Below are 22,468 nucleotides of genomic sequence, written 5' to 3' on the forward strand. Positions count from 1 at the left end.
GAGCCCTTGACAGACCTCATCCCAGGATGAGAGGCGCCCCCCAACTGCTGGTCCCTCTAGGCAGCCAAGGTGGTGGTGTATTACACTATCGGCTTGCCAGCTCATCCCTCAATGGCTACATGAGGTGATCTCCAAACTGATGCACTCAATCTCCACATCTAAAATATTAAACTGAACTAGATGCCTTCAAATGTCTTTTCCAAGTGACAGTCTATGATCTATGCACCTCAATTTTAAAATGAGAAAACTGAGGCCTGAAGTGACACTGCTGATGAGTGATAAAGCTAAGATTCAAACACTGGCTTCTGGATTCAGAGTTAATGGGTTTTTTTCCTACTATAAAATGTCTCTTACATGTCTTGACAATAGTCAATTATGTGACTATAAACAATATGAACAAATGTAAGACTAACATTTGTGGTACTGGATATATCTCAGTCAGATTTCTTCAGTAAGCCCAGTAAAGACTTATACGTTAAATTTTTTTAACTAGGATTACCCCGCCTCTGGAAGCACCAGAAATCAAGTTTCAAACTAGTAAACTACTGTGAACTTAATTATGTCTTGGTATTTGAAAATGCTATCACCTTTAATTCAGTGCTTATAATGTCTTGAATACCTAATCCAGCCAGAAATTTATACTAGATATTTACAGCACCTAAAATTTAAACGCTGACTTCTTTTAGCCACCCACTCTGTTGAGGCTGGATTTGACACGAGTTTGGGTATCAACATGCAGAGCTACAGAAAGACATTTTCCCAACAGTTAGGCCCTTCATTGCCAACACAAGGTCTCTAGTTCTTTCACTCTCAAAGACTTGCAGACTTCATAAAGGAACAGCTCTTCAGGTTCTTGAACCACCTATTTATCATTAGCACCAAAAGTTTTCAACATTCAAATTTTATAAAGTATGACATCTAAGCCAATACCAACACCTGTGAGTCAAATAAATATGTATTTTATATCATTACACTTCATAAATCCAGCAATGTTAATTTTATAAATAAGATTCTTAACAGTTCCATTCCTCTCCAAATACATCCAAAATGGATATCAGAGAAATTAGCTCTAAAATATATGTATTATGTTCTTATACATTTTAATAAAGAGAACCTTAAACATAATCAACATTTAGTCCTTCTAACATGCAAGTCTTTACTTCATCAAACAACATAGCTTCTCTAGCCCTAGCCTCCCACAAACCCTCTGCTCTAATCAAATGAATCCACTTGTATTCCCCAAACACATGATATATACCCCAAAGGTCCCTATGCAGTTCCACTCTGCCTCCTTGAAGGTCTGGCCACAGCTCATCACTACAGCCCCAAATGACTGCAGCATGTATCAACTGTTCCTCTCAGTGGGCTTTCTATGCATCCATCCATCTCTAAGCTCTTCCAAAGTCATGTCTTTCTTTGCCCAGGGCCTAACACAGTAAATAGACATAGCAAAGTATACTCATAATATATATATTTTTGCAGATTAACCTAATGAAAAAGAAATTATTACACTGTGAAGGGATAATCTAAGGACCGCTGCTGCTACTGCTGCTGCTAAGTTGCTTCAGTCGTGTCTGACTCTGTGCGACCCCATAGACAGCAGCCTACCAGGCTCCCCCGTCCCTGGGATTCTCCAGGCAAGAACACTGGAGTGGGTTGCCATTTCCTTCTCCAATGCATGAAAGGAAAAAGTGAAAGTGAAGTCGCTCAGCCGTGTCCGACTCCTAGCAACCCCATGGACAGCAGCCTACCAGGCTCCTCCATCCATGGGATTTGCCAGGCAAGAGTATTACTGAGATATAATGCTGATTTTCCCTAAACTAAATGGCCCCAGACTAGTCAGCATTTATAGCTAATTATCTGAGCTCCAATACTTTGGCCACCCAATGCAAAGAGCTGACTCATTAGAAAAGACCTTGATGCTGGGAAAGATTGAGGGCAAGAGGAGAAAGGGACGACAGAGGACAAGATGGTTGGATAGCATCACTGACTCAATGGACATGGGTTTGAGCAAACTCCGGGAGATAGTGAAGGACAGGGAGGCCAGGCGTGCTGCCTTCTATGGGGTCACAGAGTCGGACACAACACTAGCAACTGAACAACAACAATCTACCATTTCCTTAAATGTTGTGAGATGTGATTTCTCAGTGTTTCAGTTGCTGGCTGTCCCTCCACACTGCTAACGTCTGTAAGACATTTAGTGTTTGTAATAAAATATACCAGAGTCAGACAGGACTGAGTGACAAACACTTTCACTTTTTTCACCAACTGCAAGGGGCTTTGAGCCACTCTACCTGCAATAGACTATCCCTTAGCACAGTACCCTGTCTCCATATAGACCACATGATGAGCAACAAACAAAACATTTAAGCACACTGAATAGGTTGTGCCCCCGGGACTTACTCATTCAACAATTATTTTTTGAGTCCTCCACATGCCAGGCTAACCTCAATACTAAGGCGACAGAAGTGAGCAAAACAAAGTGCTGGCACAGGAAGAGCCCTTGTTTTCACATTGCTTTCATTCTATTTGAGAAATAAAATAACATGAAATAATAATATGAAAACTAGTGATAAGCATATGGACAAAAAAATAAAGCATGATGAAACGACAGACTATGAAGGGGTGCTATATTAGGGCAGGCAGAACTGTTTCCAAGAAGCCAAACTCTGAGCACAAGGAAGGAAGCTTGAAGGAAGACAGGACATGAGCCATGCAGATGTCTGAGGGAAGATATTCAAGGCAGGAGAAGGAAGGTCACAGGCCTTAAAGACAGGAGTGGGTTGGTTAGTTCCAAATTAGCAAGAACACCAGCGTGACTGAAGCAGAACGAGTAACACGGACAAGGCCAGTAGATGATACCAGGTACCTCCTGCACTTGAGCAGCAGACTAAGTCCCATCTCACACATACATACACACACATACACACACACACACAGTCCCCCAGAAAAGGCAGTGAAGGCAATTGGTTATGAATATCACATCTTTATCAATATATAACTTACGACAAAACTAGATAAAGTTTCTTAGATTACAGAATTAAAATATCTGTCCATCAGGGCCAGGCTGAGAATTAAGGAGCCCTGGTCCTTCCTCCTCATTGAGTTCATAGGTTAATACAGGAGAAGACACATAAATGGATCTCAGAGGAAGGGGCCGGAGCTCACAGCAAGGCCCGCTTTGAGCAGACCTCCCAGGACCGTCCAGATTGGGGCCCAGAGAAAAGGAGCAAAGCCTGCTCTCAACAACAGCCTCACTGTAAACAGCTGAGAGAGCGAGCTTTGACAGAAACAGCAGCAAACAGAAAAGGAAAGAAACCCTGTTCAAGCTCTCAAAATAAACTCTCTTTCATAATAAGAAAAGCATCCTAAGCAGTCCTCAAAGCATCAAGTACTGGGCCCATCCAACATTGCTGCTTACGCTGCTAGGGCCCCACCTAAACATCACTGGGTATTGTCGTGGGGGCTCCATCCAGCTTCTATGGTAAAACTGGAAGACCTCAACCAGTGTCCCAAATTCTAAGTGTAGTGCTTTCAACTCTAGCCTGCCAACCATGTTCCATTTCACTCTCCATTAGTGTCTTGAGACATACCTTTATCATATCTTATTCCTCTCCCATTCAATTCCTTGAGATCAAGAAGATACAACAGTTAAAAAGACAAAGTTTTACTTTTGAAAGACACTTTAATTCTAGTGGATCAACCCAATACACACTGAAAAATGTCAAGTCACAAGACCATGTCTGACTTAATCTTTCTTTTAAATATATTTATAAAAGCTGAGAGGTATGGGGTTAATAAGGAAGGATTCCCAGAAGGTGTGCAATTTTAATCTGACACTGAAGATTAACACCTCATAGAACTAATATTTTATCAACAAATCCAAACTGAGAAGCAGAATCCACTTACAACCTAAAAAAATTTTTCATTACAGATGAATTCTTAGAAATTCTAGGAGTTTACCATAGTTGATCCTGTTCTCCTAATGATGAAGAATCAGTTAAATTAAATTTACAGATTTCTAAATTCTTGTAATCACTCTAGTTCTTGGTAATCACTTGCATTCAATATTAACAGAATGATTTCAGAGTCTCAAATGTTTAAGCTAGAAAAGTTTTGAATTACCCACGAAGGCCATTAAAATTAGATACCTCTTGCTATTCAGCCACTAAGGCAGCACATTAAACTTCAACGTTTATAGCAAGACAAATGATAGTCAGGTGTGTCAAAGCATCGCCAGTTTTCACAGGTTAATATTCCTCCTTAAATTATAAGCTGATCCGTATGGTTATAGATGAAACATTTGAAGAGGAGTTTGGTTTCACATGGAAACTGTTACCAAGACAAACCTTCTTGTAGGATGGAGTTCCAAGAACATTAAATCATAAGAAATTGTTTCAGCAGCTGGTTAAAGCTGAGTGTACATAATACAAGACATCTGGTTGTCTGTGCATTTTCAGTTCATTTAAAAAGTATAAACACATTAAAACACTGAAATGTTTGATATATTACAACACTGTCTACTTGCTCTCCAAGTGTTTAAGTGGCTGGTTTCTACACTGTATTCACGGCTTATTTACTATCTAAGGGGATTTATCATTTCCATCCCCCTTAACTTTACCACAACATTTTATCAACAACAGTAACAAAAACAAGGAACTTATTTAGGATATATATGAAATTGCTGGTATTTGGTAATAACAAATGTTATAGAGGTGCTGCTGTTTTTAAAACTAACATCAGAAACACAAGAAGCCTCACACGTACTATAATAAACAAATGGCAGGCAATACACAGGGCTTCCCTGGTGGCTAAATGTAAAGAATCTGCCTGCCAACGCAGGAGTTGCGGGTTCCATCCCTGGGTCGGGAAGAGCCCTGGAGAAGGAAATGACAACCCACTCCAGTATTCTTGCCTAGGAAATCCCATGGACAGGGGAGCCTGGCAGGTTACAGTCCATGGAGTCGCTAAACAATCAGACCCGACTTAGCAACTAAACAACTGACAACAAGCAATATGTGTGTTCCCCTCCCACACCTGACCATATGTAACAGAAAGTTAACCACAGTGGCTTAACCAAAGTAACTGTTTGCTCTTTTAACATAAGAAGAAAATCAAAGATAAGCCATCAAGGGCTTGTGTAGTCCTTCCACAACATTACAAACACCCCACGCTCCTGGGACACTGTTCTTTCTGTGTGGCACCCATCATCCCAGATTCAAGAAGGCCAGAGCACTGCCTCCACATCCAGGTAGGAAGAGAAAGGCCAAGGGCGATGAGCTGAAGATACATGCTCTGCAAGCTCCTGACTTCTGCTTACGTGTAACTGGCCCAAACTGTCAAGGAGCCACATTTAGTTCCCAAAGAGCCTGTAAACTAAGCTGGGCACACACTTACCCCAACAATATTGGAGAAGAAGGTGAGAAAGGATACCAGGCATGTAAAGAACTGTGTCTGTCAAAAGAGTTCCACTACCTGGGACACTTTCTCCATGCCCTTTCCCTGTCAGTGATAACCCAGCTGTCTCAGCCCTACCTTCCAGGCTGCGCATGACCAGACCAGGTCACAACAGGGTTTGGTGGTTCTCATTTCTAAGCCTATAATACAATTCTTTCTATAATACAATAAACCTATAATACAAGGGTTTCTCTTGTGGCTCAGCTAGTAAAGAATCCACCTGCAATGTGGGAGACCTGGGTTCAATCCCTTGAGTGGGAAGATCCGCTGGAGAAGGGAAAGGTTACCCACTCCAGTATTCCGGCCTGGAGAATTCCATGGACTGGAGAATTCCATGGACTGTATAGTCCATGGGGTCGCAAAGAGTTGGACACAACTGAGCAACTGTCACAATACAATTCTGAGTGCTGCGCTCATGCACAACAGAGGCCCATTTTCTCACAAATACCCATCTTTCCTTTTGGGCCACAGGCAAGGGCTTATTTCCAGCAATATCTCCAAACAGACTGAGATTTTGTGATGATAAATCTTAAAACCTACTTTTTCATTTCAAAAAATAACTCCTCTAAAATGTGCATTCTCAAGAATTCCCCATTTGTCCAGTGGCTAGGATGTTGCACTTCCACTGCAAGCAGCATGGGTTAGATCCCTGGTCAGGAAACTAAGATCCCACCTGCCATGTGGTGTGGTCAAAAATAAACAAATTTTTTTAAATAATAAAATATGCATTCTCAATACTGGGTGTAAGAGATCACCCTCCAGTGGGTGAAAATTGGTTTGTCCAGGGGTGAAAAACTTCACAGATATTATAATGATGTATGGCCTTCCAGAAAGTCATAGCATATAAACATATTCAGTGTATCTGTAGTATTCAAATTTCATTAGGACTCTGGAGAGGCAATTAAGAAAAAAAAAAATTCTAAAAAGGCTCCTCTGAGAGACAAATAAGGTTGAGAATAACTGTTTTAAAAGTAACAAACATTTTGAATTATACAGGAACTGCATTCAGCTGTAGTAACAGAAATCTAGTTGTAACAGTGTAAACAAGGTCTATTTTTCTTATATGAGAACTCCAGGGGTGGGGGCAGGAGCGGGGTAGTGGTAGATCTTTGTAGTGGTAGTGGTAGTGGTTGAACTTTGGTTCAGCAGCTCAATGCCATCAAAGCAGACTTTGCTGTAAGTCTCTTAGTTCATGGTGCCAAGATGTCCAACACAACTCTAAGGAGATCTTGCCCACACTCTGGTGAATAGGACAGTGGGCTCTCACAGATGAAAATATAAATATGTCTCTTAGGTGAGTCAGGTCCCAATAAAGAGCTGTGCCTGTAAGTTTCACTGGAGGACTTCCCCCTACATCTCACTGACCACATCCAGCTTCAAGAGAAGCTAGAAATAGAAATCCAACCTCTCCAAAAGAGGCCAGATATAAAATCCAGAAGCAAGGAAGAAGGGAAGAATAAATAATGGATGGACAAAGAGCTATATCTACCATGTATGTATCAGATTCAAACTGCTTTTCTCTCAAACCCTGATTTACACAGATTAATTCTGTGCTTATCATATGCTTCATGTTGCTGAAGAGTTTATTTTCCCCTCAACAACATAAAATTCGTGTGTTGATGACAGGTCACCAAAGTCTAACTATTATCACGCAAGACAGCAAGAAGGCCATGGATGTACACGGAGGCATACATAAAAGCGATACATGAAAGTACTACAACCCACAAACTCTTCAACATGATCAATTAGCATCTTCAATACACTAAGAAGAGAAAAGTAATCCTGGCTTAGCCAGAACTTACAAGAGTGGAATATCAGTGATTAACTGCATCAAACAGCAGAGCAATTCTTCCAAAAGATCTTCTGAGTCAGAACCTGGTGAGACATATAAAAAAATTTTTTTAACAAAGTATAAAGTAGAATTCAGTTGTTTGGAAGTTCAGTTTTCATTTCTAATGAGAATAATCATTATTACAGAAACTCAGATACTAAGTTGCCCTCTGAATAAAATCTATATGCTGAGCAAGTTAACATCTACTATAATCTTCATCTAGTAGAGGAATTTTGAACACCAGCTATTAATTATATTGGTTTTAATGTCTGAAGGCAACTATGACTTCTGTAGACCAGCGGTTTTCAAATTTCTTATACTGTACTATGTCTTTTCAAATAAAAGTTATACTGAAGTCAAAGTATATAAAATAAAAACTCAAGCTGCTCCAGCTGTTTTAAATCAGAAATAGACTACCTGCACTTCTTCACCCAATGAAAATCTGACCTTACCCTTGATCTCCTTGCAGACCCAGAAGTGCCTTCTCTGAACTCATGGAGTCCCACTGATTATAGATTGGAACCCACTGAGAGTCTAAACACCTCTTTACAAAGAGCCAAAGTCAAAATGGCTTTCCCAAGTCACAAAGTAAGCAGCAAAGGTTGGTTGCAAACTACTGTTGCAACAGAAATGCTCCTATGTCCCAAACTTCTCAAACCTAAGTGACTTTCTAACTTATGAAGTCAATCAGGATCACATGTGGCCCCCTGCTTTGGACGCTGCTGCTGCTGCTGCTAAGTCACTTCAGTTGTGTCCGACTCTGTGTGACCCCATAGACGGCAGCCCACCAGGCTCCCCCGTCCCTGGGATTCTCCAGGCAAGAACACTGGAGTGGGCTGCCATTTCCTTCTCCAATGCATGAAAGTGAAAAGTGAAAGTGAAGTCGTTTAGTCGTGTCTGACTCTTAGCAACCCCATGGACTGTAGCCTATCAGGCTCCTCCACCCATGAGATTTTCCAGTACTGACACCTATATCTATGAAATTCTTTCTTCCCTCAGTTTCTATGACTTCTTTCTAACCCACTACTTTTTCATTTCATTCCCAGTATCCACTTCCTCAGAATACCCTTCAACACTGGCACACACCCAACTCTCTTGCTCACCCTAAATAAAAACAATCATCTGCACAGCATCTATGCCTTGTGCATCTGTCTGTTATTGTAAGTGCTGGCTGCATTATCCCAGAGCTTTTGGCTACAAGTAAAGCAGGCCCCTGCAGGCCCCTATTGGACTTTGGGGCTTCCCAGGTGGCACTAGTGGTAAAGAACCTGCCTGTCAGTGCAGGCAGATGCCAGAGACAAGGGTTCAATCCCTGGGTCAGGAAGATCCCCTGGAGGAGCGCATGGCAACCCACTCCAGTATTCCTGGAGAATCCCATGGACAAAGAAACTTGGCTGGTGGGCTACAGTCCGAAGGGTCGCAAAGAGTCGGACACAACTGAGGCAACTTTGCAAGCACACATACATGCACTGGAGTTGACCCTCTTACGGGAAAAAGAGAGACAGACAAAGAGTTTGGCACATAATGTACACTCAATACGTGTTCACTGAACTGAATACAGGTGTCCAAGTCCAAATTTAGCAGTTGCTTCTAAAACATCAAAGCACTTGGCATCTCAAAGAGAAGTTTAGCAATTCTTTTTTCTAGACCACAATATCACCTGGTATTCAGTTTGAAGAAATTCCTTCCTGCCTTGCCATTAATAGAAGTAACTGGCACAGCAGCCCTCTGAGAGGTCAGTGCAAAGCTTGAAGAGAATATTAAATCATACTGAAGACATCAATCAATGCTAAAAAGAATACACAGCAAGACTCAAGTTCAATAACCACGTTAAGTCTCACTCTAGAAGCAGTAGGTCACTACCACTTAGCTCAACAAGTGGAGGAAAGTCAGAGCCAACTCAATCTTTCTCCTCCAGAGCTGTCCAACATGACCCATGCGAGTTAATAACCTATTCCAACAAGTGGTTTGTGGCAAGTATTAATAATATATACTCAGTATGTATTTGCTGAACTGTCATTCCATGCCTTACCCTAGAGAACGTAGTGACCCAGACCCAGTAACTTTCAGAATTACTCACTGATTTCCTAAAGAACATTTCAGACCAAATAAGTTGACCAGTTTACTAACATACCCCTGGTTTAGCCAAGCAGCCTGCACAAGTTTTTTAATTACAGAGGTGAAGGAACAAGTGCTCAGGACCCACAGATGGCACCTAATTGGATTTTTTTTTTCCCTCCAGGGATGTAAACACATCTAAATTTCAAATTTTAAAATGGTGACAAAGACCTCTCTTTGGATCCATGTGCCATCCAAATCATGACTTCAGTCAAGTTAACAGCCAGTTAACTAAGGAGTACATTCACAGCTTCGTTATCAATGTAATCCTAATGAAAATAATGTTGATAAATCCATCTCATACAAGTAAAACATAGCATTTCAAGGCCAAAGTTCTAACAAAACTAAAGATAAGAATAAGCAAATTCCAAGTGAAATTTCTGACAATTTCCACTTACTAAAACAAAAACATTCTTGCATAATACTATATTCTTATTTCTGGGGTTACTCTAGAAGCAAATAATTGCAAGGCAAGTGAAGAATGATAAGATTTGACTGCTTATCAGGCTTTACATTAAGCAAGTCACTCATACTGCCTTATTTTCCACACATCATTTATCACTCAGCTTCCATATGAGGCCAAACATCTTCCTTAGTTTCAATTAAAAACAAGTAAATATAAAACTCACCTGCCAAAAATTACAGTAACACATTCATGCATTTCTTACAGTTTGCAGGTCCATGACAAAGTAAATTGATGTTCTCTGAGTAAATGACTTTGCAGAGATTTGAATGTGTTTACTGTATTGTGAAGTTTTACAAACCAGAGTTGGTGTGTGCTTTTTTAAATCTCTTAAAGAGTTTTAAATTGCCTCTATAGCTCCAGCCAAATATTTTAATACTTTAAATTATAAACATTCCATTCTCTCTAGCCCACATTAATCCTAACAATAACTCTTAAGGAGTAGGTATCATCATCATTTCACAGATCAAGGCTCAAAGAGTCTATTTACCTACAATAAGTGGCAGAGTTCAGATTTAACCTAAATTCAGACTTCCAAAGGGAGGGTGGGGGTGGAATTTACAAATTACTTTTAAAGACCTGTTTCTATACAAAGCTAGAAAAAAAAATCCAGTCAACCAATCCAAGTGTCACTGAAGACCATACAAATCCCTGGTGAGTATTCTGAGCCACATTAAGGAAGAGACTGGAAATACCACAGATCATTTTACACAACAAGGTGATATCCTACACAGCCATCAATACATACCCAAGTCCTTGACTTAAATATCTCAAACAATGAATAAATACAATCTTTTATTAAGAATATTTTGCAGAACAAGGCCACTGAAACCTCACCCCATCCTTGAGGTTCTCCCACTTTAAAGCCCAAACGCCACTTCAGTAGTCCCTAGGAGTATCAGCAGAAGGAGGCACAAACACAAGAAAGCAAAGATAGAGAAAGACAAGATTTCTGGTCACTCAGCTCTAATGGGCTTCCTTTGTGGCTCAGCTGATAAAGAACCCTCCTGCAATGTGGGAGACCTGGGTTCGACCCCCGGGTTGGGAAGATCCCTTGAAGAAGGGAATGGCTACCCACTCCAGTATTCTGGTCAGGAAAATTCCATGGGGTAGCAAAGAGTTGGACACGTCTGAGAGACTTTCACGTCACTTCACAGCTCTAATAATCTACACCTGAAACTAAGCTGTGGTTGGTCCCTGTTAGTGCTTTCTGTTTGGCACCCATTCAGTATCATAGAGAAGACTCAACTGTCTCATTTTGACCTTAGGGAGAGAACCAGAGATGATAAAACATTGTCATGATAAAATGCCTCCCATCAGAGTCAGAGGGATGGCAGGTGTGGAAGAAAGGGAGAAAAGAAAAATTTTTACAGCATTTACTCAAGGAAGGGGAAAAAATATCACTGATAGAAAACTAAGCAGCAGCCAGAAAAAAGAAATATACGGGTCACTTAAATCAGGTTACATGTTGTTACTGAAAGGAATATTAAAAGACAGAGAGCAAATGGCTGCTGTTTTCTTTACATTCAGAAAGTCAAACTAGGGCTTCCCTGGTGACTCAGTGGTAAAGAATCTGCCTGCCAATGCAGGAGACACGGATTCAGTCCCTGATCTGGGAAGATACACCACAGCTATTAAGCCTGTGCTCTGGAGTCCGTGAGCCACAACTGCTGAGCCCACGTGCCACAACGACTGAAGCCATGTGCCCTAGAGTCCGCAACAAGGGAAGCCACTGCAGTGAGAAGCCTCTGCACCGAGACTAAAGAGTAGCCCCCACTCTCTGCAACTAGAGAAAAGCCCATGCAGCAACGAAGACTCAGCACAGCCAAAAATAAATAAATTAATTAATTTAAAACAGTCAAACTGTCAGTTTCTCAATGCTGCCCAACACTGTGCTAATACAGGTACTTAAAACTTCAGAATTAACAGAGCCGCACTCCAAAGAGGACTTGAAAGTTCAGAGTAAAAGACTCTTAAAATGAAGACACATAGCTAGATTATACTTATTACCAACTCACACTCAGAAAAATCATGGTTTTTCTGCGGGTCTAGGTTACTGTCTATTTTAGTTGTAAAGCTAATACTGGCATTATCCTAAAGTGTTAAAGATCATACTTAAGCTTCTAATTAGCAAAATCAAACATGCCCCCATAAATCAGTTAAGGAAAAGCAAATGGATTCACTCTTCTCTAAAAATAAAACTGGTCTACATTTCCATGCATTACAATATTTATAAACCTGTGTCCTACCCATTCCAATAAAATCTGCAATAGTTCTGGTTGAGTGCTATTACTGTGGTCAAACAGAAATGCTTCTGTTTACCCTCAAGGATAATACAGTCTATGAGATTTCATCATAAAATGTGCTGTTAGTAAAATTTAATTCATTCTATTCCACTGATTACATAAAAGAAGGGGAGAGAAAGAAATACCATGAATCACACTCTCACCTATTATATGACCAAAAACAAGTCAAGAATTCCTAGAAACACTTTATTTTTCTGCAAAGTCAGATTATAAATCTTATAAGCTGAATATTTTAAAAGAATAAATCTATGCTAAATCTACACTTTCTTTTTTCTCTGAGCCACATTTTTCAACTATTGTGGGGTTTTTTTTGTATTATTTATCCATAACTAATGAGATTAAACTATGAAGTTTTATGTTAAGACAAAAATAAAACACATATCACTCAACACAACTGTGTGCCCCCAACACAATTTCTGGTTTATCAGCCCCAGGTGTAAGGGACCAGAGCAAGCGGAGAAAGAGCAGTAAAGCCCGCCATCGTGGGAGCCTAAGCACCTCCAAACACACCTCAGATTTGGAAGGTAATTCCAAATAGTTTCAAAAAAGTTTTAAGCCAGACGTGAATGTGAAGGAAAGTGGTTGTGTTCCAGAGGTGTGATTACAGACTTTTTTCCCGTAAATTTCCATCTCATATAATTTTTTCTTGTTCGTTTTGGTCTCTCATAAATCGTAAGTTTTCTCACCTGTATGGGATCCTTGGCTCCCATTTACCTGCCAGGGGGTGGCACACACTGCCAGAAGCTCCAGGTGCAGAGGCACAGCCTGCCACGCGGGGGCTGCCAGCGGAGGGCTCTGAGATGCTTCATGGAAGGGCACCCAAATGTCAGTTTCTCTGAGTCTTTCCCTGTTTTTTGGTTCATTTATTCAGAAGAGTATCCACTTATGGCAGAAAGGGAGTGGAGTGAGTAAAACCCCACTAGTGTCAGCATTCTAGAAGCCAAGTCAAGACACCTTACTCTTTTACATGTAGCCTCTTCTCCCAACCCTGTTCTCCCTACACCACTGCCTCCACCGTGTCCGAGAACTTATACAGGGAGGACCCGCTGGTCCAGCCTCTGAGAGAGAACAGATTTCAGTATTAAACTGGGAAAGGGGTGGTCCCATGATGCACGTCACAAAAGTAGAGACCTTCCAGTCAATCCCCTTGCTTGTCTGCCTTTGGAGACACCTGGCACTTCCAATTCCTAAACCTCTCCAGAGTTCTGTGGCAAGAACTGGCTTGTTTCTGGAATTCTCCAACCCTGAAGGCATTTAGCTCCCAGCTTTCAGTGGTCAGTTTAGCTCAGCATCACTCAGTTTTCCAACTTGCAAATTGTGATTAACACTGTCTCCCCCTCTTTCTCTTTAACCTAATAAATTCATAACTTGTTCAAAATTCCTTTACTTTTCTGGGGGTTTCAGGAGACAGCAAAGATGATCATGTATATTTAATCCACTATGCTTGAGATCAAGTCCTACAAAATAAATAATTTTAAAAAATAAATACAGGGGAGGGGAGGAAGGCTCAAGAGGGAGGGGACATATGTACACATATAGCTGATTCACTTTGTTGTACAGCAGAAACTGACACAATATGGTAGAGCGATTAGATGCCAATAAAAAATAATAAATGAAAAAAAAATTTTAAACATATATATATATTGAACTACTCTGTGCCAACAAAACGTACTCAAGCAAGCCTTTTACCTGGACTTGACAAGTCTCTTTTCTAATCTGCACAGAGCTGTGCTAACTGGTTCTCAGGCCCCTCAAGCCCACAGTCCCTGCTCTACCCAGCTCTCCCTGCCAAGGCTGCCTCTTTTTTGCTTCTATCTTCAGTCTCTCAATATCCAATATCTTCCCTCATTTGAAAAATTCATTTTAAACTTTGTAAGAAACTATAATTGCCTTCCACTGGCAGCAGTACTGTGGAGTGGTTACTCCAAAGAGCCCTCCTGTACAAAAATAATGAGTTCTTGGCTAAAATAAACTCTTCAGTGCACTAATGGGCTTCCAGAAAGTAAAGGAAATCTCCCAAGGACCCCAGCACCATAACCAAAAAGAATAACCACAAGCGAACACTCTGTGGCTTGAATCTGAAGTAAAACACTGAGCAAGAAGCAAACTCTTAAGGACAGGGTGTCCCTGAGGATGAAGCCAGCTACTGGGAGACCTAAGCCTTCAGCCTGGCCACTGGGACACTGAACTTGGCAGCCCCATTAACCAAGAACTGCTAAGGGAGACTACAGTGGTCGATGCTGCGGTCTCTGGGTCCCTTTAGAAGCAAATGCAAATCCCTCTCTTACTTGGGGCCTTAGATTAAGATCAAACAAATAGAAGTTCAAAGTCAGCATTATCAAAGACTTAAGGAAACAAGCCACTGTAAATGCTTAACGAAACCAGCAACAGATTTAGGTCCCCAAGGACTTAAAATATTGGCTTTATGCATACAAAATGTAAAATATCAGTTACTGTGTCAGCAAGAACAGGACATAATACCAACACTGAGGAAAGAAAAACTTGCACTGAAAGCAAAGGGAGAATGCAGACAATTGTGTAGTACTTCACAGTTTTGCCTAGGGCTGGTTTTGTCCCTTTATTCCTGAAAGCATGGAATCGTGGAAAGAGCTATCTTTGCATAATGATACAAATTCCCTCCAGCAAACAATCTACTACCACTTCATACAGAGCCCACAGGAAAATGTTCAAATATGAAATCTTCACATATTTCAATTATAGACTGAAAGCATACTGAGAGTCACTTTACCCTCATAAAGACAGCCTCACTGAATATGGCAGCAATACCCATCTGATCATGGCAATATTGCAGTGAATTGGGATAAACAAAAAAATGCAGTATGCTACAATAACCCAACAATCCTAAAACGCCTCAGATGATTTGTTCAGTTGTTTGCAGACAGTCCTCTACGTTTGTCAATTTAACCTTCAAAGAATCCTCACCATTGTATATTTATCTATTCTTAAACAGTCTTTCACACAACTAAGTCAAATATTCATACACTGGCTAATCAATGAATATTTTCAGCTACCGTACAGTGAGGTTCCATTTTTTTCCATTCAATAGTATCTGTGCAATCATTTAATTGTATCATACCTTTATAAACTGTAAAAAGACACTGACAGAAAATATCAATGTCACTAAGACTTACAGTAGTGATAAGGAGTCTCAAACGAACCTAAAGCTAAGATGAAAATAAAATTACATATGCCAAAAACAGCAAGTCTTTAACCTTAAGAAGATGTCCACTGGACTTAAGCTGGTGGACAAACAGCAGCTCAGCTGCAAATGAAAAGAACAAAAGAGCATTATAATCTCCTGAACTGCTAAGCAAATAAAGGAAGAGGACAGTCTGTCAACACACAGAACCATCAACTACCCACCCTCACGGACGGCTCCTTCAGTGAGACAACCATCGTGATAAAGTGGCCATGACTGAGGAGTGTCATCTGCCCTGACTCGACATGAAGCCAGATGGGATGTACAACAAAACCATGGTTCTCAAGCATGGATGCGAGTGGGGAGTACAGGTCCAGCACAGGTGACCGAGAGTGTACACTGTATCTCTCAAGCACATCAGTCTTCTCAATGGTAAGTCATGAATAAATGCTTTTATATTAAAATAAAAATGATATTATATTAAACAAAGCACAACATTTCCCTAATTGTTCTCACATAACGCAAAACAAAGTTTTGGGTTTGCAAGTAATGGCTGGACTATGCTCTCAGGCTCAGTGGGGATGAACATTCACTCCATTATTGTTGACAGAACTTCCTGGAAAGGAATGCAATTCACTAACAGAACTACATTTGGCACAGTTGGGACCACAAAGACAAAGCCTAACATTAACAAAACTAACACATGCAAGGCACAATCCCCATTAAAAGCTCTAATCATTTAAACACCAGTATATATTTAACAAATATAGAAGGCTGATTATCAAAGTAGTAAATTAAATATATTAATGTATAAAGCCCTATGTGGGCAAGAAAGCCCAATGAAGGCAGACATGTTTTGAAAAAATGAACCCAAGAAACTCAGAAGCAAAAGTGCCTTTGCCTTGATAAAGAGAGAAGCAAACATGAAAGGTAGATGCAAAACTACATTCCTTCTATTTGCAGGGCAGCAAAGGAGACAGACAGAGAGAACAGAATTATAGACACAGGTGTGGGGGAGAAGGAGAGGGAAGGATGTAAGAGAGAGTTAACATGGAAACATACACATTACCGTATGTAAAACAGATAGCCGACGGGAATTTGCTGTGTGACTCAGGGAACTCAAACCAGGGCTCTGTAATAACCCAGAAGGGTGGGACAGCGAGGAAGGTGGGAGGCAGGTTCAAGAGGGAGGGGACACAGGTCTGCCTATGGCTGATTCCTGTTGATGTTTGGTAGAAACCCACACAATACTGTGGAGCTATTATCTTTCAATTAAATATAGAGTTTTAAAAACTACATTCCTTGTATTTCATTTGTTAATAATCTCATTATTTTCCAGATTGTAAGTTTTAATGCTAAGAAATGAAACACCAGCAGTTGATCCTGAAAATTATAGGCCCTCCTAACTTCTGGGGAAAAAGAAATTCTCACCAGTATCAGGAGAAAATGATAAACTCTTCCTATAACTTCAGAAAAAGACAATACACTTTGGCATCATAAAACTATCCTTTAAAATGTTATTTCTCAAAGAACAAAAGATTACTGTAGTCAAGAAGAATGAAAAATCTTATTTCCAATCTATTATTTTCTGTCTTCATATCAAATGTGGTTTTTTTGTAGCATTTATTATAACTTAGAATTATTTGTTACTTCTTTAAAAAAAAATAAAGCTTGAGCTTCCACCTTTTTTGTTTATATTTTACTGTGCTCTTAATGAGGTCCTGTCACATTCTTGCCATTGAATATTTGTATGTAGGTTGATGTGAAAGAACAAATGATGAATAAAAGCAAAATAAAATAAAATTGTTATTTCTGATCAAGGAGTCCCAAATATATCCAGACTTAGAGACTGTTATGTCCCACGAAAGTAACTTTTAACATTTATAAAGTCTGTAATTCTGATTGGTTGTCTCCCTTAATAGGACTAGCCTACTGTACATGCACACATGCTCAGTCACTCAGTCATGTCTGACTCCTTGCCACCCTCCTCCACGGACTGCAGCCCGCTAGGTTCCTCTGTCCATGAGAGTCTCCAGGCAAGAATACTGGAGCGGTTGCCATTTCCTCCTCCTGGGGATCTTCCTGACCCAGGGAACAAAACCTGCGTCTCCTGCCTTGGCAAGAGGATTCTTTACCACTATGCCACCTGGGAAGCCCAGTAATGGCATTTAAATTAACATTTGCTTCCTAAAAAAAGAAATATCTGTGATATATACAGAAGTCAAAATAAATAAAAGTCTCAATCCTACCAGCTCCCTTATTTAAAAAAAAAAAAAAAGAAAGAAAAAATCTATGAGTCTCAGCTAGCTTAAATTAATATAGGCAAAGAAATAGGAATGGTATCAGGTCATTTAAAAATGAAAATTATGAGGAAAAGTAGAATTTTCAAAATTGTATTTTTATTTTTCAAATTCTATCCTTATGTTACACATGCTACCCCCAGAACGTCATCTAAGGCAAGACTTACTGTAACTGCCAGGAGATTTTTCTTCATAAGTAAAATGAAGTTGTAACTCTTCCTCTGACATCTCACAAATGAACACTTTCAGCAAACAGCAAATAATAAACAAAGCATTGTGTGTCTGCCAGATGAAGATGTGGCTAGAAAGAACAAATCACACAAAAATCAGTGTTTAATCACGAGCACAATCCATTTATTTCTAGTCCATGATTTCTCATTTTGCTTGTAATATTAGAATAATGTCCATATCTTTCTTCATGGCCCATGATTTATGACACTGGGCCAATGACATGTACTACAGTTTACCTCATACTTTATTCTGTATTTTACACAGTGAGTCAATTTAGAAAAACTTTTTCCTTTAGGCATGACTGCTCTTTGTTCTTAACATTATAGTTGTCCCATATACAAGCAATTCAAACAAAACTAAACTAAAAACAGAAAAAATAAAAAATACAATAACAAAGAAAATGTATGCAAATACACAACCAAATTTTAAATGGGGCATCACCAGTTGTACAGTATTTGTATACCTGCTATTTGTATTAATAATCATGGACTCAGAACAATTTTAATTGAATTCAACATAAATTGTTTGGAAACAGGGAAATGAGCAATCTTTTAAGATACTATCATCCAAAAATAGTTTCAAAAAATTCTTGAGTGCATAAAAGGTGAACCTTCCACTATATAAATATAAAACCATAATGTCTAATCTGAAACTTCATTCATCTAATATGTAAGAAATAAAGGACACAAATGTAGAATGAAATAATACTCACACTAAGTCATTAAACTAATTCAGCAGTGAAAATAGGAAAAAATTAACTTTTTAATAATAGTTACACAATTAATCTTCTTAAAGAACATATTTATAAAGACTGTCTAAAATGCTAACTAAAATCAGATTCAAGAATTTATAATCTCACCCTAATGACTTGGACAGTTAATTAAAACCTCTTTTACTTTTTCCCTGAATAATGAGAATAATTCCTTTATAGCTTTCAAAAGACCATAACCTATTTCTACCAATAAGTGAATAATTGTCATACTGTTAAATATAAATTAAATTTAGAGAGAGCAGCCAGCTTACTTTTGACATTCTGCTGAAAGTTTTAGTTCTTTGGTTCTAGAAAGGAAGACCTTAATTAGTGCACCAAGGTTTCCTGTTCGAGGATTATTTTCAACTGCAAGAGAAGAAAAGGTTTTAAAAAGTTAAAGTTAAGGACTGAAATCAAAGTGGACATATCATAACATTTCTAAAACCAAATATCAAATTGAAGTTGCTCAGGGACCAAGCTTATTGTCAATTTCAAATCTAATTGGGGGAATTAGCAATGAGAGAAATTGCTGCTTGGTCTTAATTCTAAACAGCAAAAAATTATTTACAAGTGATAATGATAGAAACTATAGGAGAAGTTATCTCATCTCAGAACTCAAAACTGTAAAGAAACGATGTACATGGGAATAAGTACACCATTAGAGCACACCTGTTTAGTATTCAATAACTGTCCAATTAGCCCAGGTCTATCTACTGGGTATGTGTTCTTGTCGCACACAGCTTGAAAGCAGACCCAAATAAATGCATAATCTTCTCATTATGATAAATGTGTAGCACCTTGCTAATCCAAGTGTGGTTCATGGACTAGCTGCAACAGCATTTACCTGGGAGCTTGTTGGAAGTGCAGAATCCCATGGCCACCCTACACTACTCAAGTTGACAGTGCTTCTCAAAGTTCAACATGCATTTAAATCACACAGCATTCTCACTAAAGTTTATATTCTGATTCCACATGTGTGGAGCGATTCTGCATCTGTGACAGTCTCCCAGGTGATGCCCACTGCTGCTGGGTGGAGAACTCCACTAATGAGTACCAAGGGGCAACTAAGTTAGGGAGGTTTTGTCCAGCTTTCATAATCCAGAATAGGCATGTGATTAGATATCATTAGAGTTTCACTCTGAATCAAAAATTTCCTACTTTTAAGCTCTGGGTTTAGCTTAAAAGTCCCGGAAGATTCCACATGCCTCAGAGCAATTCAGCCTGCACACTGCAGCTCCTGAGACGGCGTGCGGCAGGAAGGCAGAAAAGCATGTGGAACTAGACTACAGAAAGTGTTCAAAGCTCAACTCCACCACTTGACTATCTGTGTGACACCTGTCAACTTCTTTAACCTCTCTGTACCTCAGTTTCTTCACCTGTAAAATTCAGATAATGATAACACTTAATAGAAAACTAATTTGACTCTAGAGCTTGAATCTGTTAACTAAAATGACTGTGTGAAAAAGGAATTCTCTGTGTCCACAGGAGTTCAAGCAAAGTCTAGGTAATACTCAGATAATGATAATAACCTCACTAAAATACCTATTCCCACTGGGAATACCCAATGGATGCCCAAGGTCCAGTAACCAATATACCGAAAACATAGAGGACAGAGACATGTTAACATCTATGAAGATGCAATCAACAAAATCTCACTGTGGAAAATTCTACTATCCACTTCCTTCAATAAGAAAAAATTGAGGGGGGGGAGGGAAAGACAAATTCAGGAGGAATTAGCTATGAAAAAGAATTGTAAAGACATATTAACTAATAAAAATGTGTGTACTTTATTTGGCTCCTGATTCAAACAAACCAAGACAAATAAAAATCTGAACAGTTACTGGATGTTTTATGATACTAAAAATTTGTTTTTAGTAGATAATGGTATTTTTTCCTTTAAAAACTCATTACTATGAGATACATACCACAATACCTATGGATGAAAAATATAATGCTTAAGGTTTGTGCCAAATTAATTATGTGAGGATATGTTTTTGGATTCATATACACTTTTTTAATTTGTGCACTTTTCTACACATGTTTATATGTCAATAAATAAGTGAGAGATACAGATGATGCCTTCAAAGTGTGGTGCTGGAGAAGACTCATGAAAGTCCTCTGGACAGCAAGATCAAACCAGTCAATCTTAAGGGAGATCAACCCTGAATATTCATTGGAAGGACTGATGCTGAAGCTCCAGTATTTCAGTTATCTGATATGAACAGATGACTCACTGGAAAAGTCCCTGATGCTGGGAAAGATCAAGGGCATAAGGGGAAGAGGGCGTCAGAGGATGAGATGGTTGGATGGCATCACTGATGCAATGAACACAAACTTGGGCAAACTCCAGGAGATGGTGAGGGACAGGGAGGCCTGGCATGCTGCAGTCCACAGGTTGCAGAGTCGGACATGACTAGGCAACTGAACAACGGATGAAACAAGACTGGCCATGAGTTGAAAATGACTGGAACTGGGAGATGAACATATGGGAGGTCATTTTATTATTCTCTGTCTGCCTTTGTATGGGTGTGAATTTTTTTCAAAATAAGGAATTAAAACACCCATGAAGAAATACACAAAAATCAATGCTCAGGAAAAATGCTGAATGAGGACAGTCCTTTTCCACCCCAAAAAACAGGAAATCCTTTAACAAAATACAAATTCTATAGAACTGAACAAAAGTTTTATTTGTTGGATCATTAGCAGGCCTAACTGCTAAAAGTACTTTTGTCTACTCCAACCAGAACACTCAACACTAATCGTCTCACCTGATACCTTGCTATACAGATTCAAAGGTAACAAGTCCCAAAAAACAACTGGTAAGAAGTAAACAAGGTGAACACAGAGCAATCTTCACCTCCTTACATAAAACAACTGCCTTGGCTCTGACAGTACTATCCTAACAGGTAAGAACTAGGGGGAGACAAACAGGAATCTACTTAAAATTCACTATGAGGTAAAGAAATTTGTCTTGGACCCAGAGCGCCTCATGTGTAGATCCAGGGGATAAATAATAAAGATGAATACAAAAAGCCCAACAAAAATAATGGCCCCAAACATCCCCAAATTGATAAAAAACATTAATCTATGTATCTAAGTAAAACCCCAAATAGAATAAAGAATAAATTTCAAAATTTTGTCAAAGTTAAGGCAAAATCTTGACAGCAATTAACAACAACAAAAAAGACTTATTTACAAGAGAACAACAATACAATTAAACAGCAGACTTTCCATCTGAAAAGAGGCCAAAAGGCAATGGAATAACCTAGTCATAGGGATGAGAGAAAATAAATGCCAACCAGGAACTCTGTATCTAGAAAAACTGTCCTTCAAAACGAATGCAACAGAGAACAAGGGACATGACTTTACAGTGGAGAAAATGGACAAACACAACACTGGCCACATAGTCAAGGTCAACATCATCAGTGCAACTCATGCGTGCACCCCTGATATGATGTGTTGAGATCAGCACATCACCTCTGTGATGCCTACAAACCTGTAAGTCCCGTCTAGCCACGAGAATAACATCAAACAAATAGAGGGACATTCTGGAAATACTCTACCAGAATTTCTCAAAACTCTTAAAAGTCATTAAAAACGAGGAAAGTCTGAGACCAGAGGAGGTTAAGCAGACTTGATGACTAAATGCAATGCAGCATCTTGAAAAAGAAAAAGGACATGTGGGAAAACTAGTGAAATCTGAATAAAAGGTCAAGATTAGATAATAGTAATGTACCAATGTTAACTCTTTAGTTGGGACAAATATACCATATAAATGTAAGTTGTTGACAATAGAGGAAACTGATGAGGGTTATATGGGAACTCTCTACATGGTTTTGCAACTTTTCTAT

The 22,468-nt window shown here is 39.3% G+C and overlaps 1 protein-coding gene across 10 annotated transcripts in view; it reads right to left on the minus strand.

Moving 5' to 3' along the window:
* The window catches only part of DYM (dymeclin), a 393,514-nt gene that overhangs the window by 312,403 nt on the left and 58,643 nt on the right, over positions 1 to 22,468 (minus strand). For all 10 annotated transcript variants that reach the window (XM_086373423.1, XM_086373422.1, XM_086373425.1 and 7 more), the window contains 3 exons: positions 18,890 to 18,983; positions 17,803 to 17,936; positions 7,260 to 7,332 (listed from right to left, as the gene is read on the minus strand). In XM_086373423.1, the coding sequence (XP_086229549.1) occupies positions 7,260 to 7,332; positions 17,803 to 17,936; positions 18,890 to 18,983 (301 nt within the window). The remainder of the gene's footprint in view (positions 1 to 7,259; positions 7,333 to 17,802; positions 17,937 to 18,889; positions 18,984 to 22,468) is intronic.

The sequence above is a fragment of the Bos grunniens genome, chromosome 24 (genome assembly GCF_055505025.1).
Source record: "Bos grunniens cultivar Pamir isolate PY7600 chromosome 24, Bosgru_T2T1.0, whole genome shotgun sequence".
In the NCBI taxonomy this organism is placed as follows: Eukaryota; Metazoa; Chordata; class Mammalia; order Artiodactyla; family Bovidae; genus Bos; species Bos grunniens.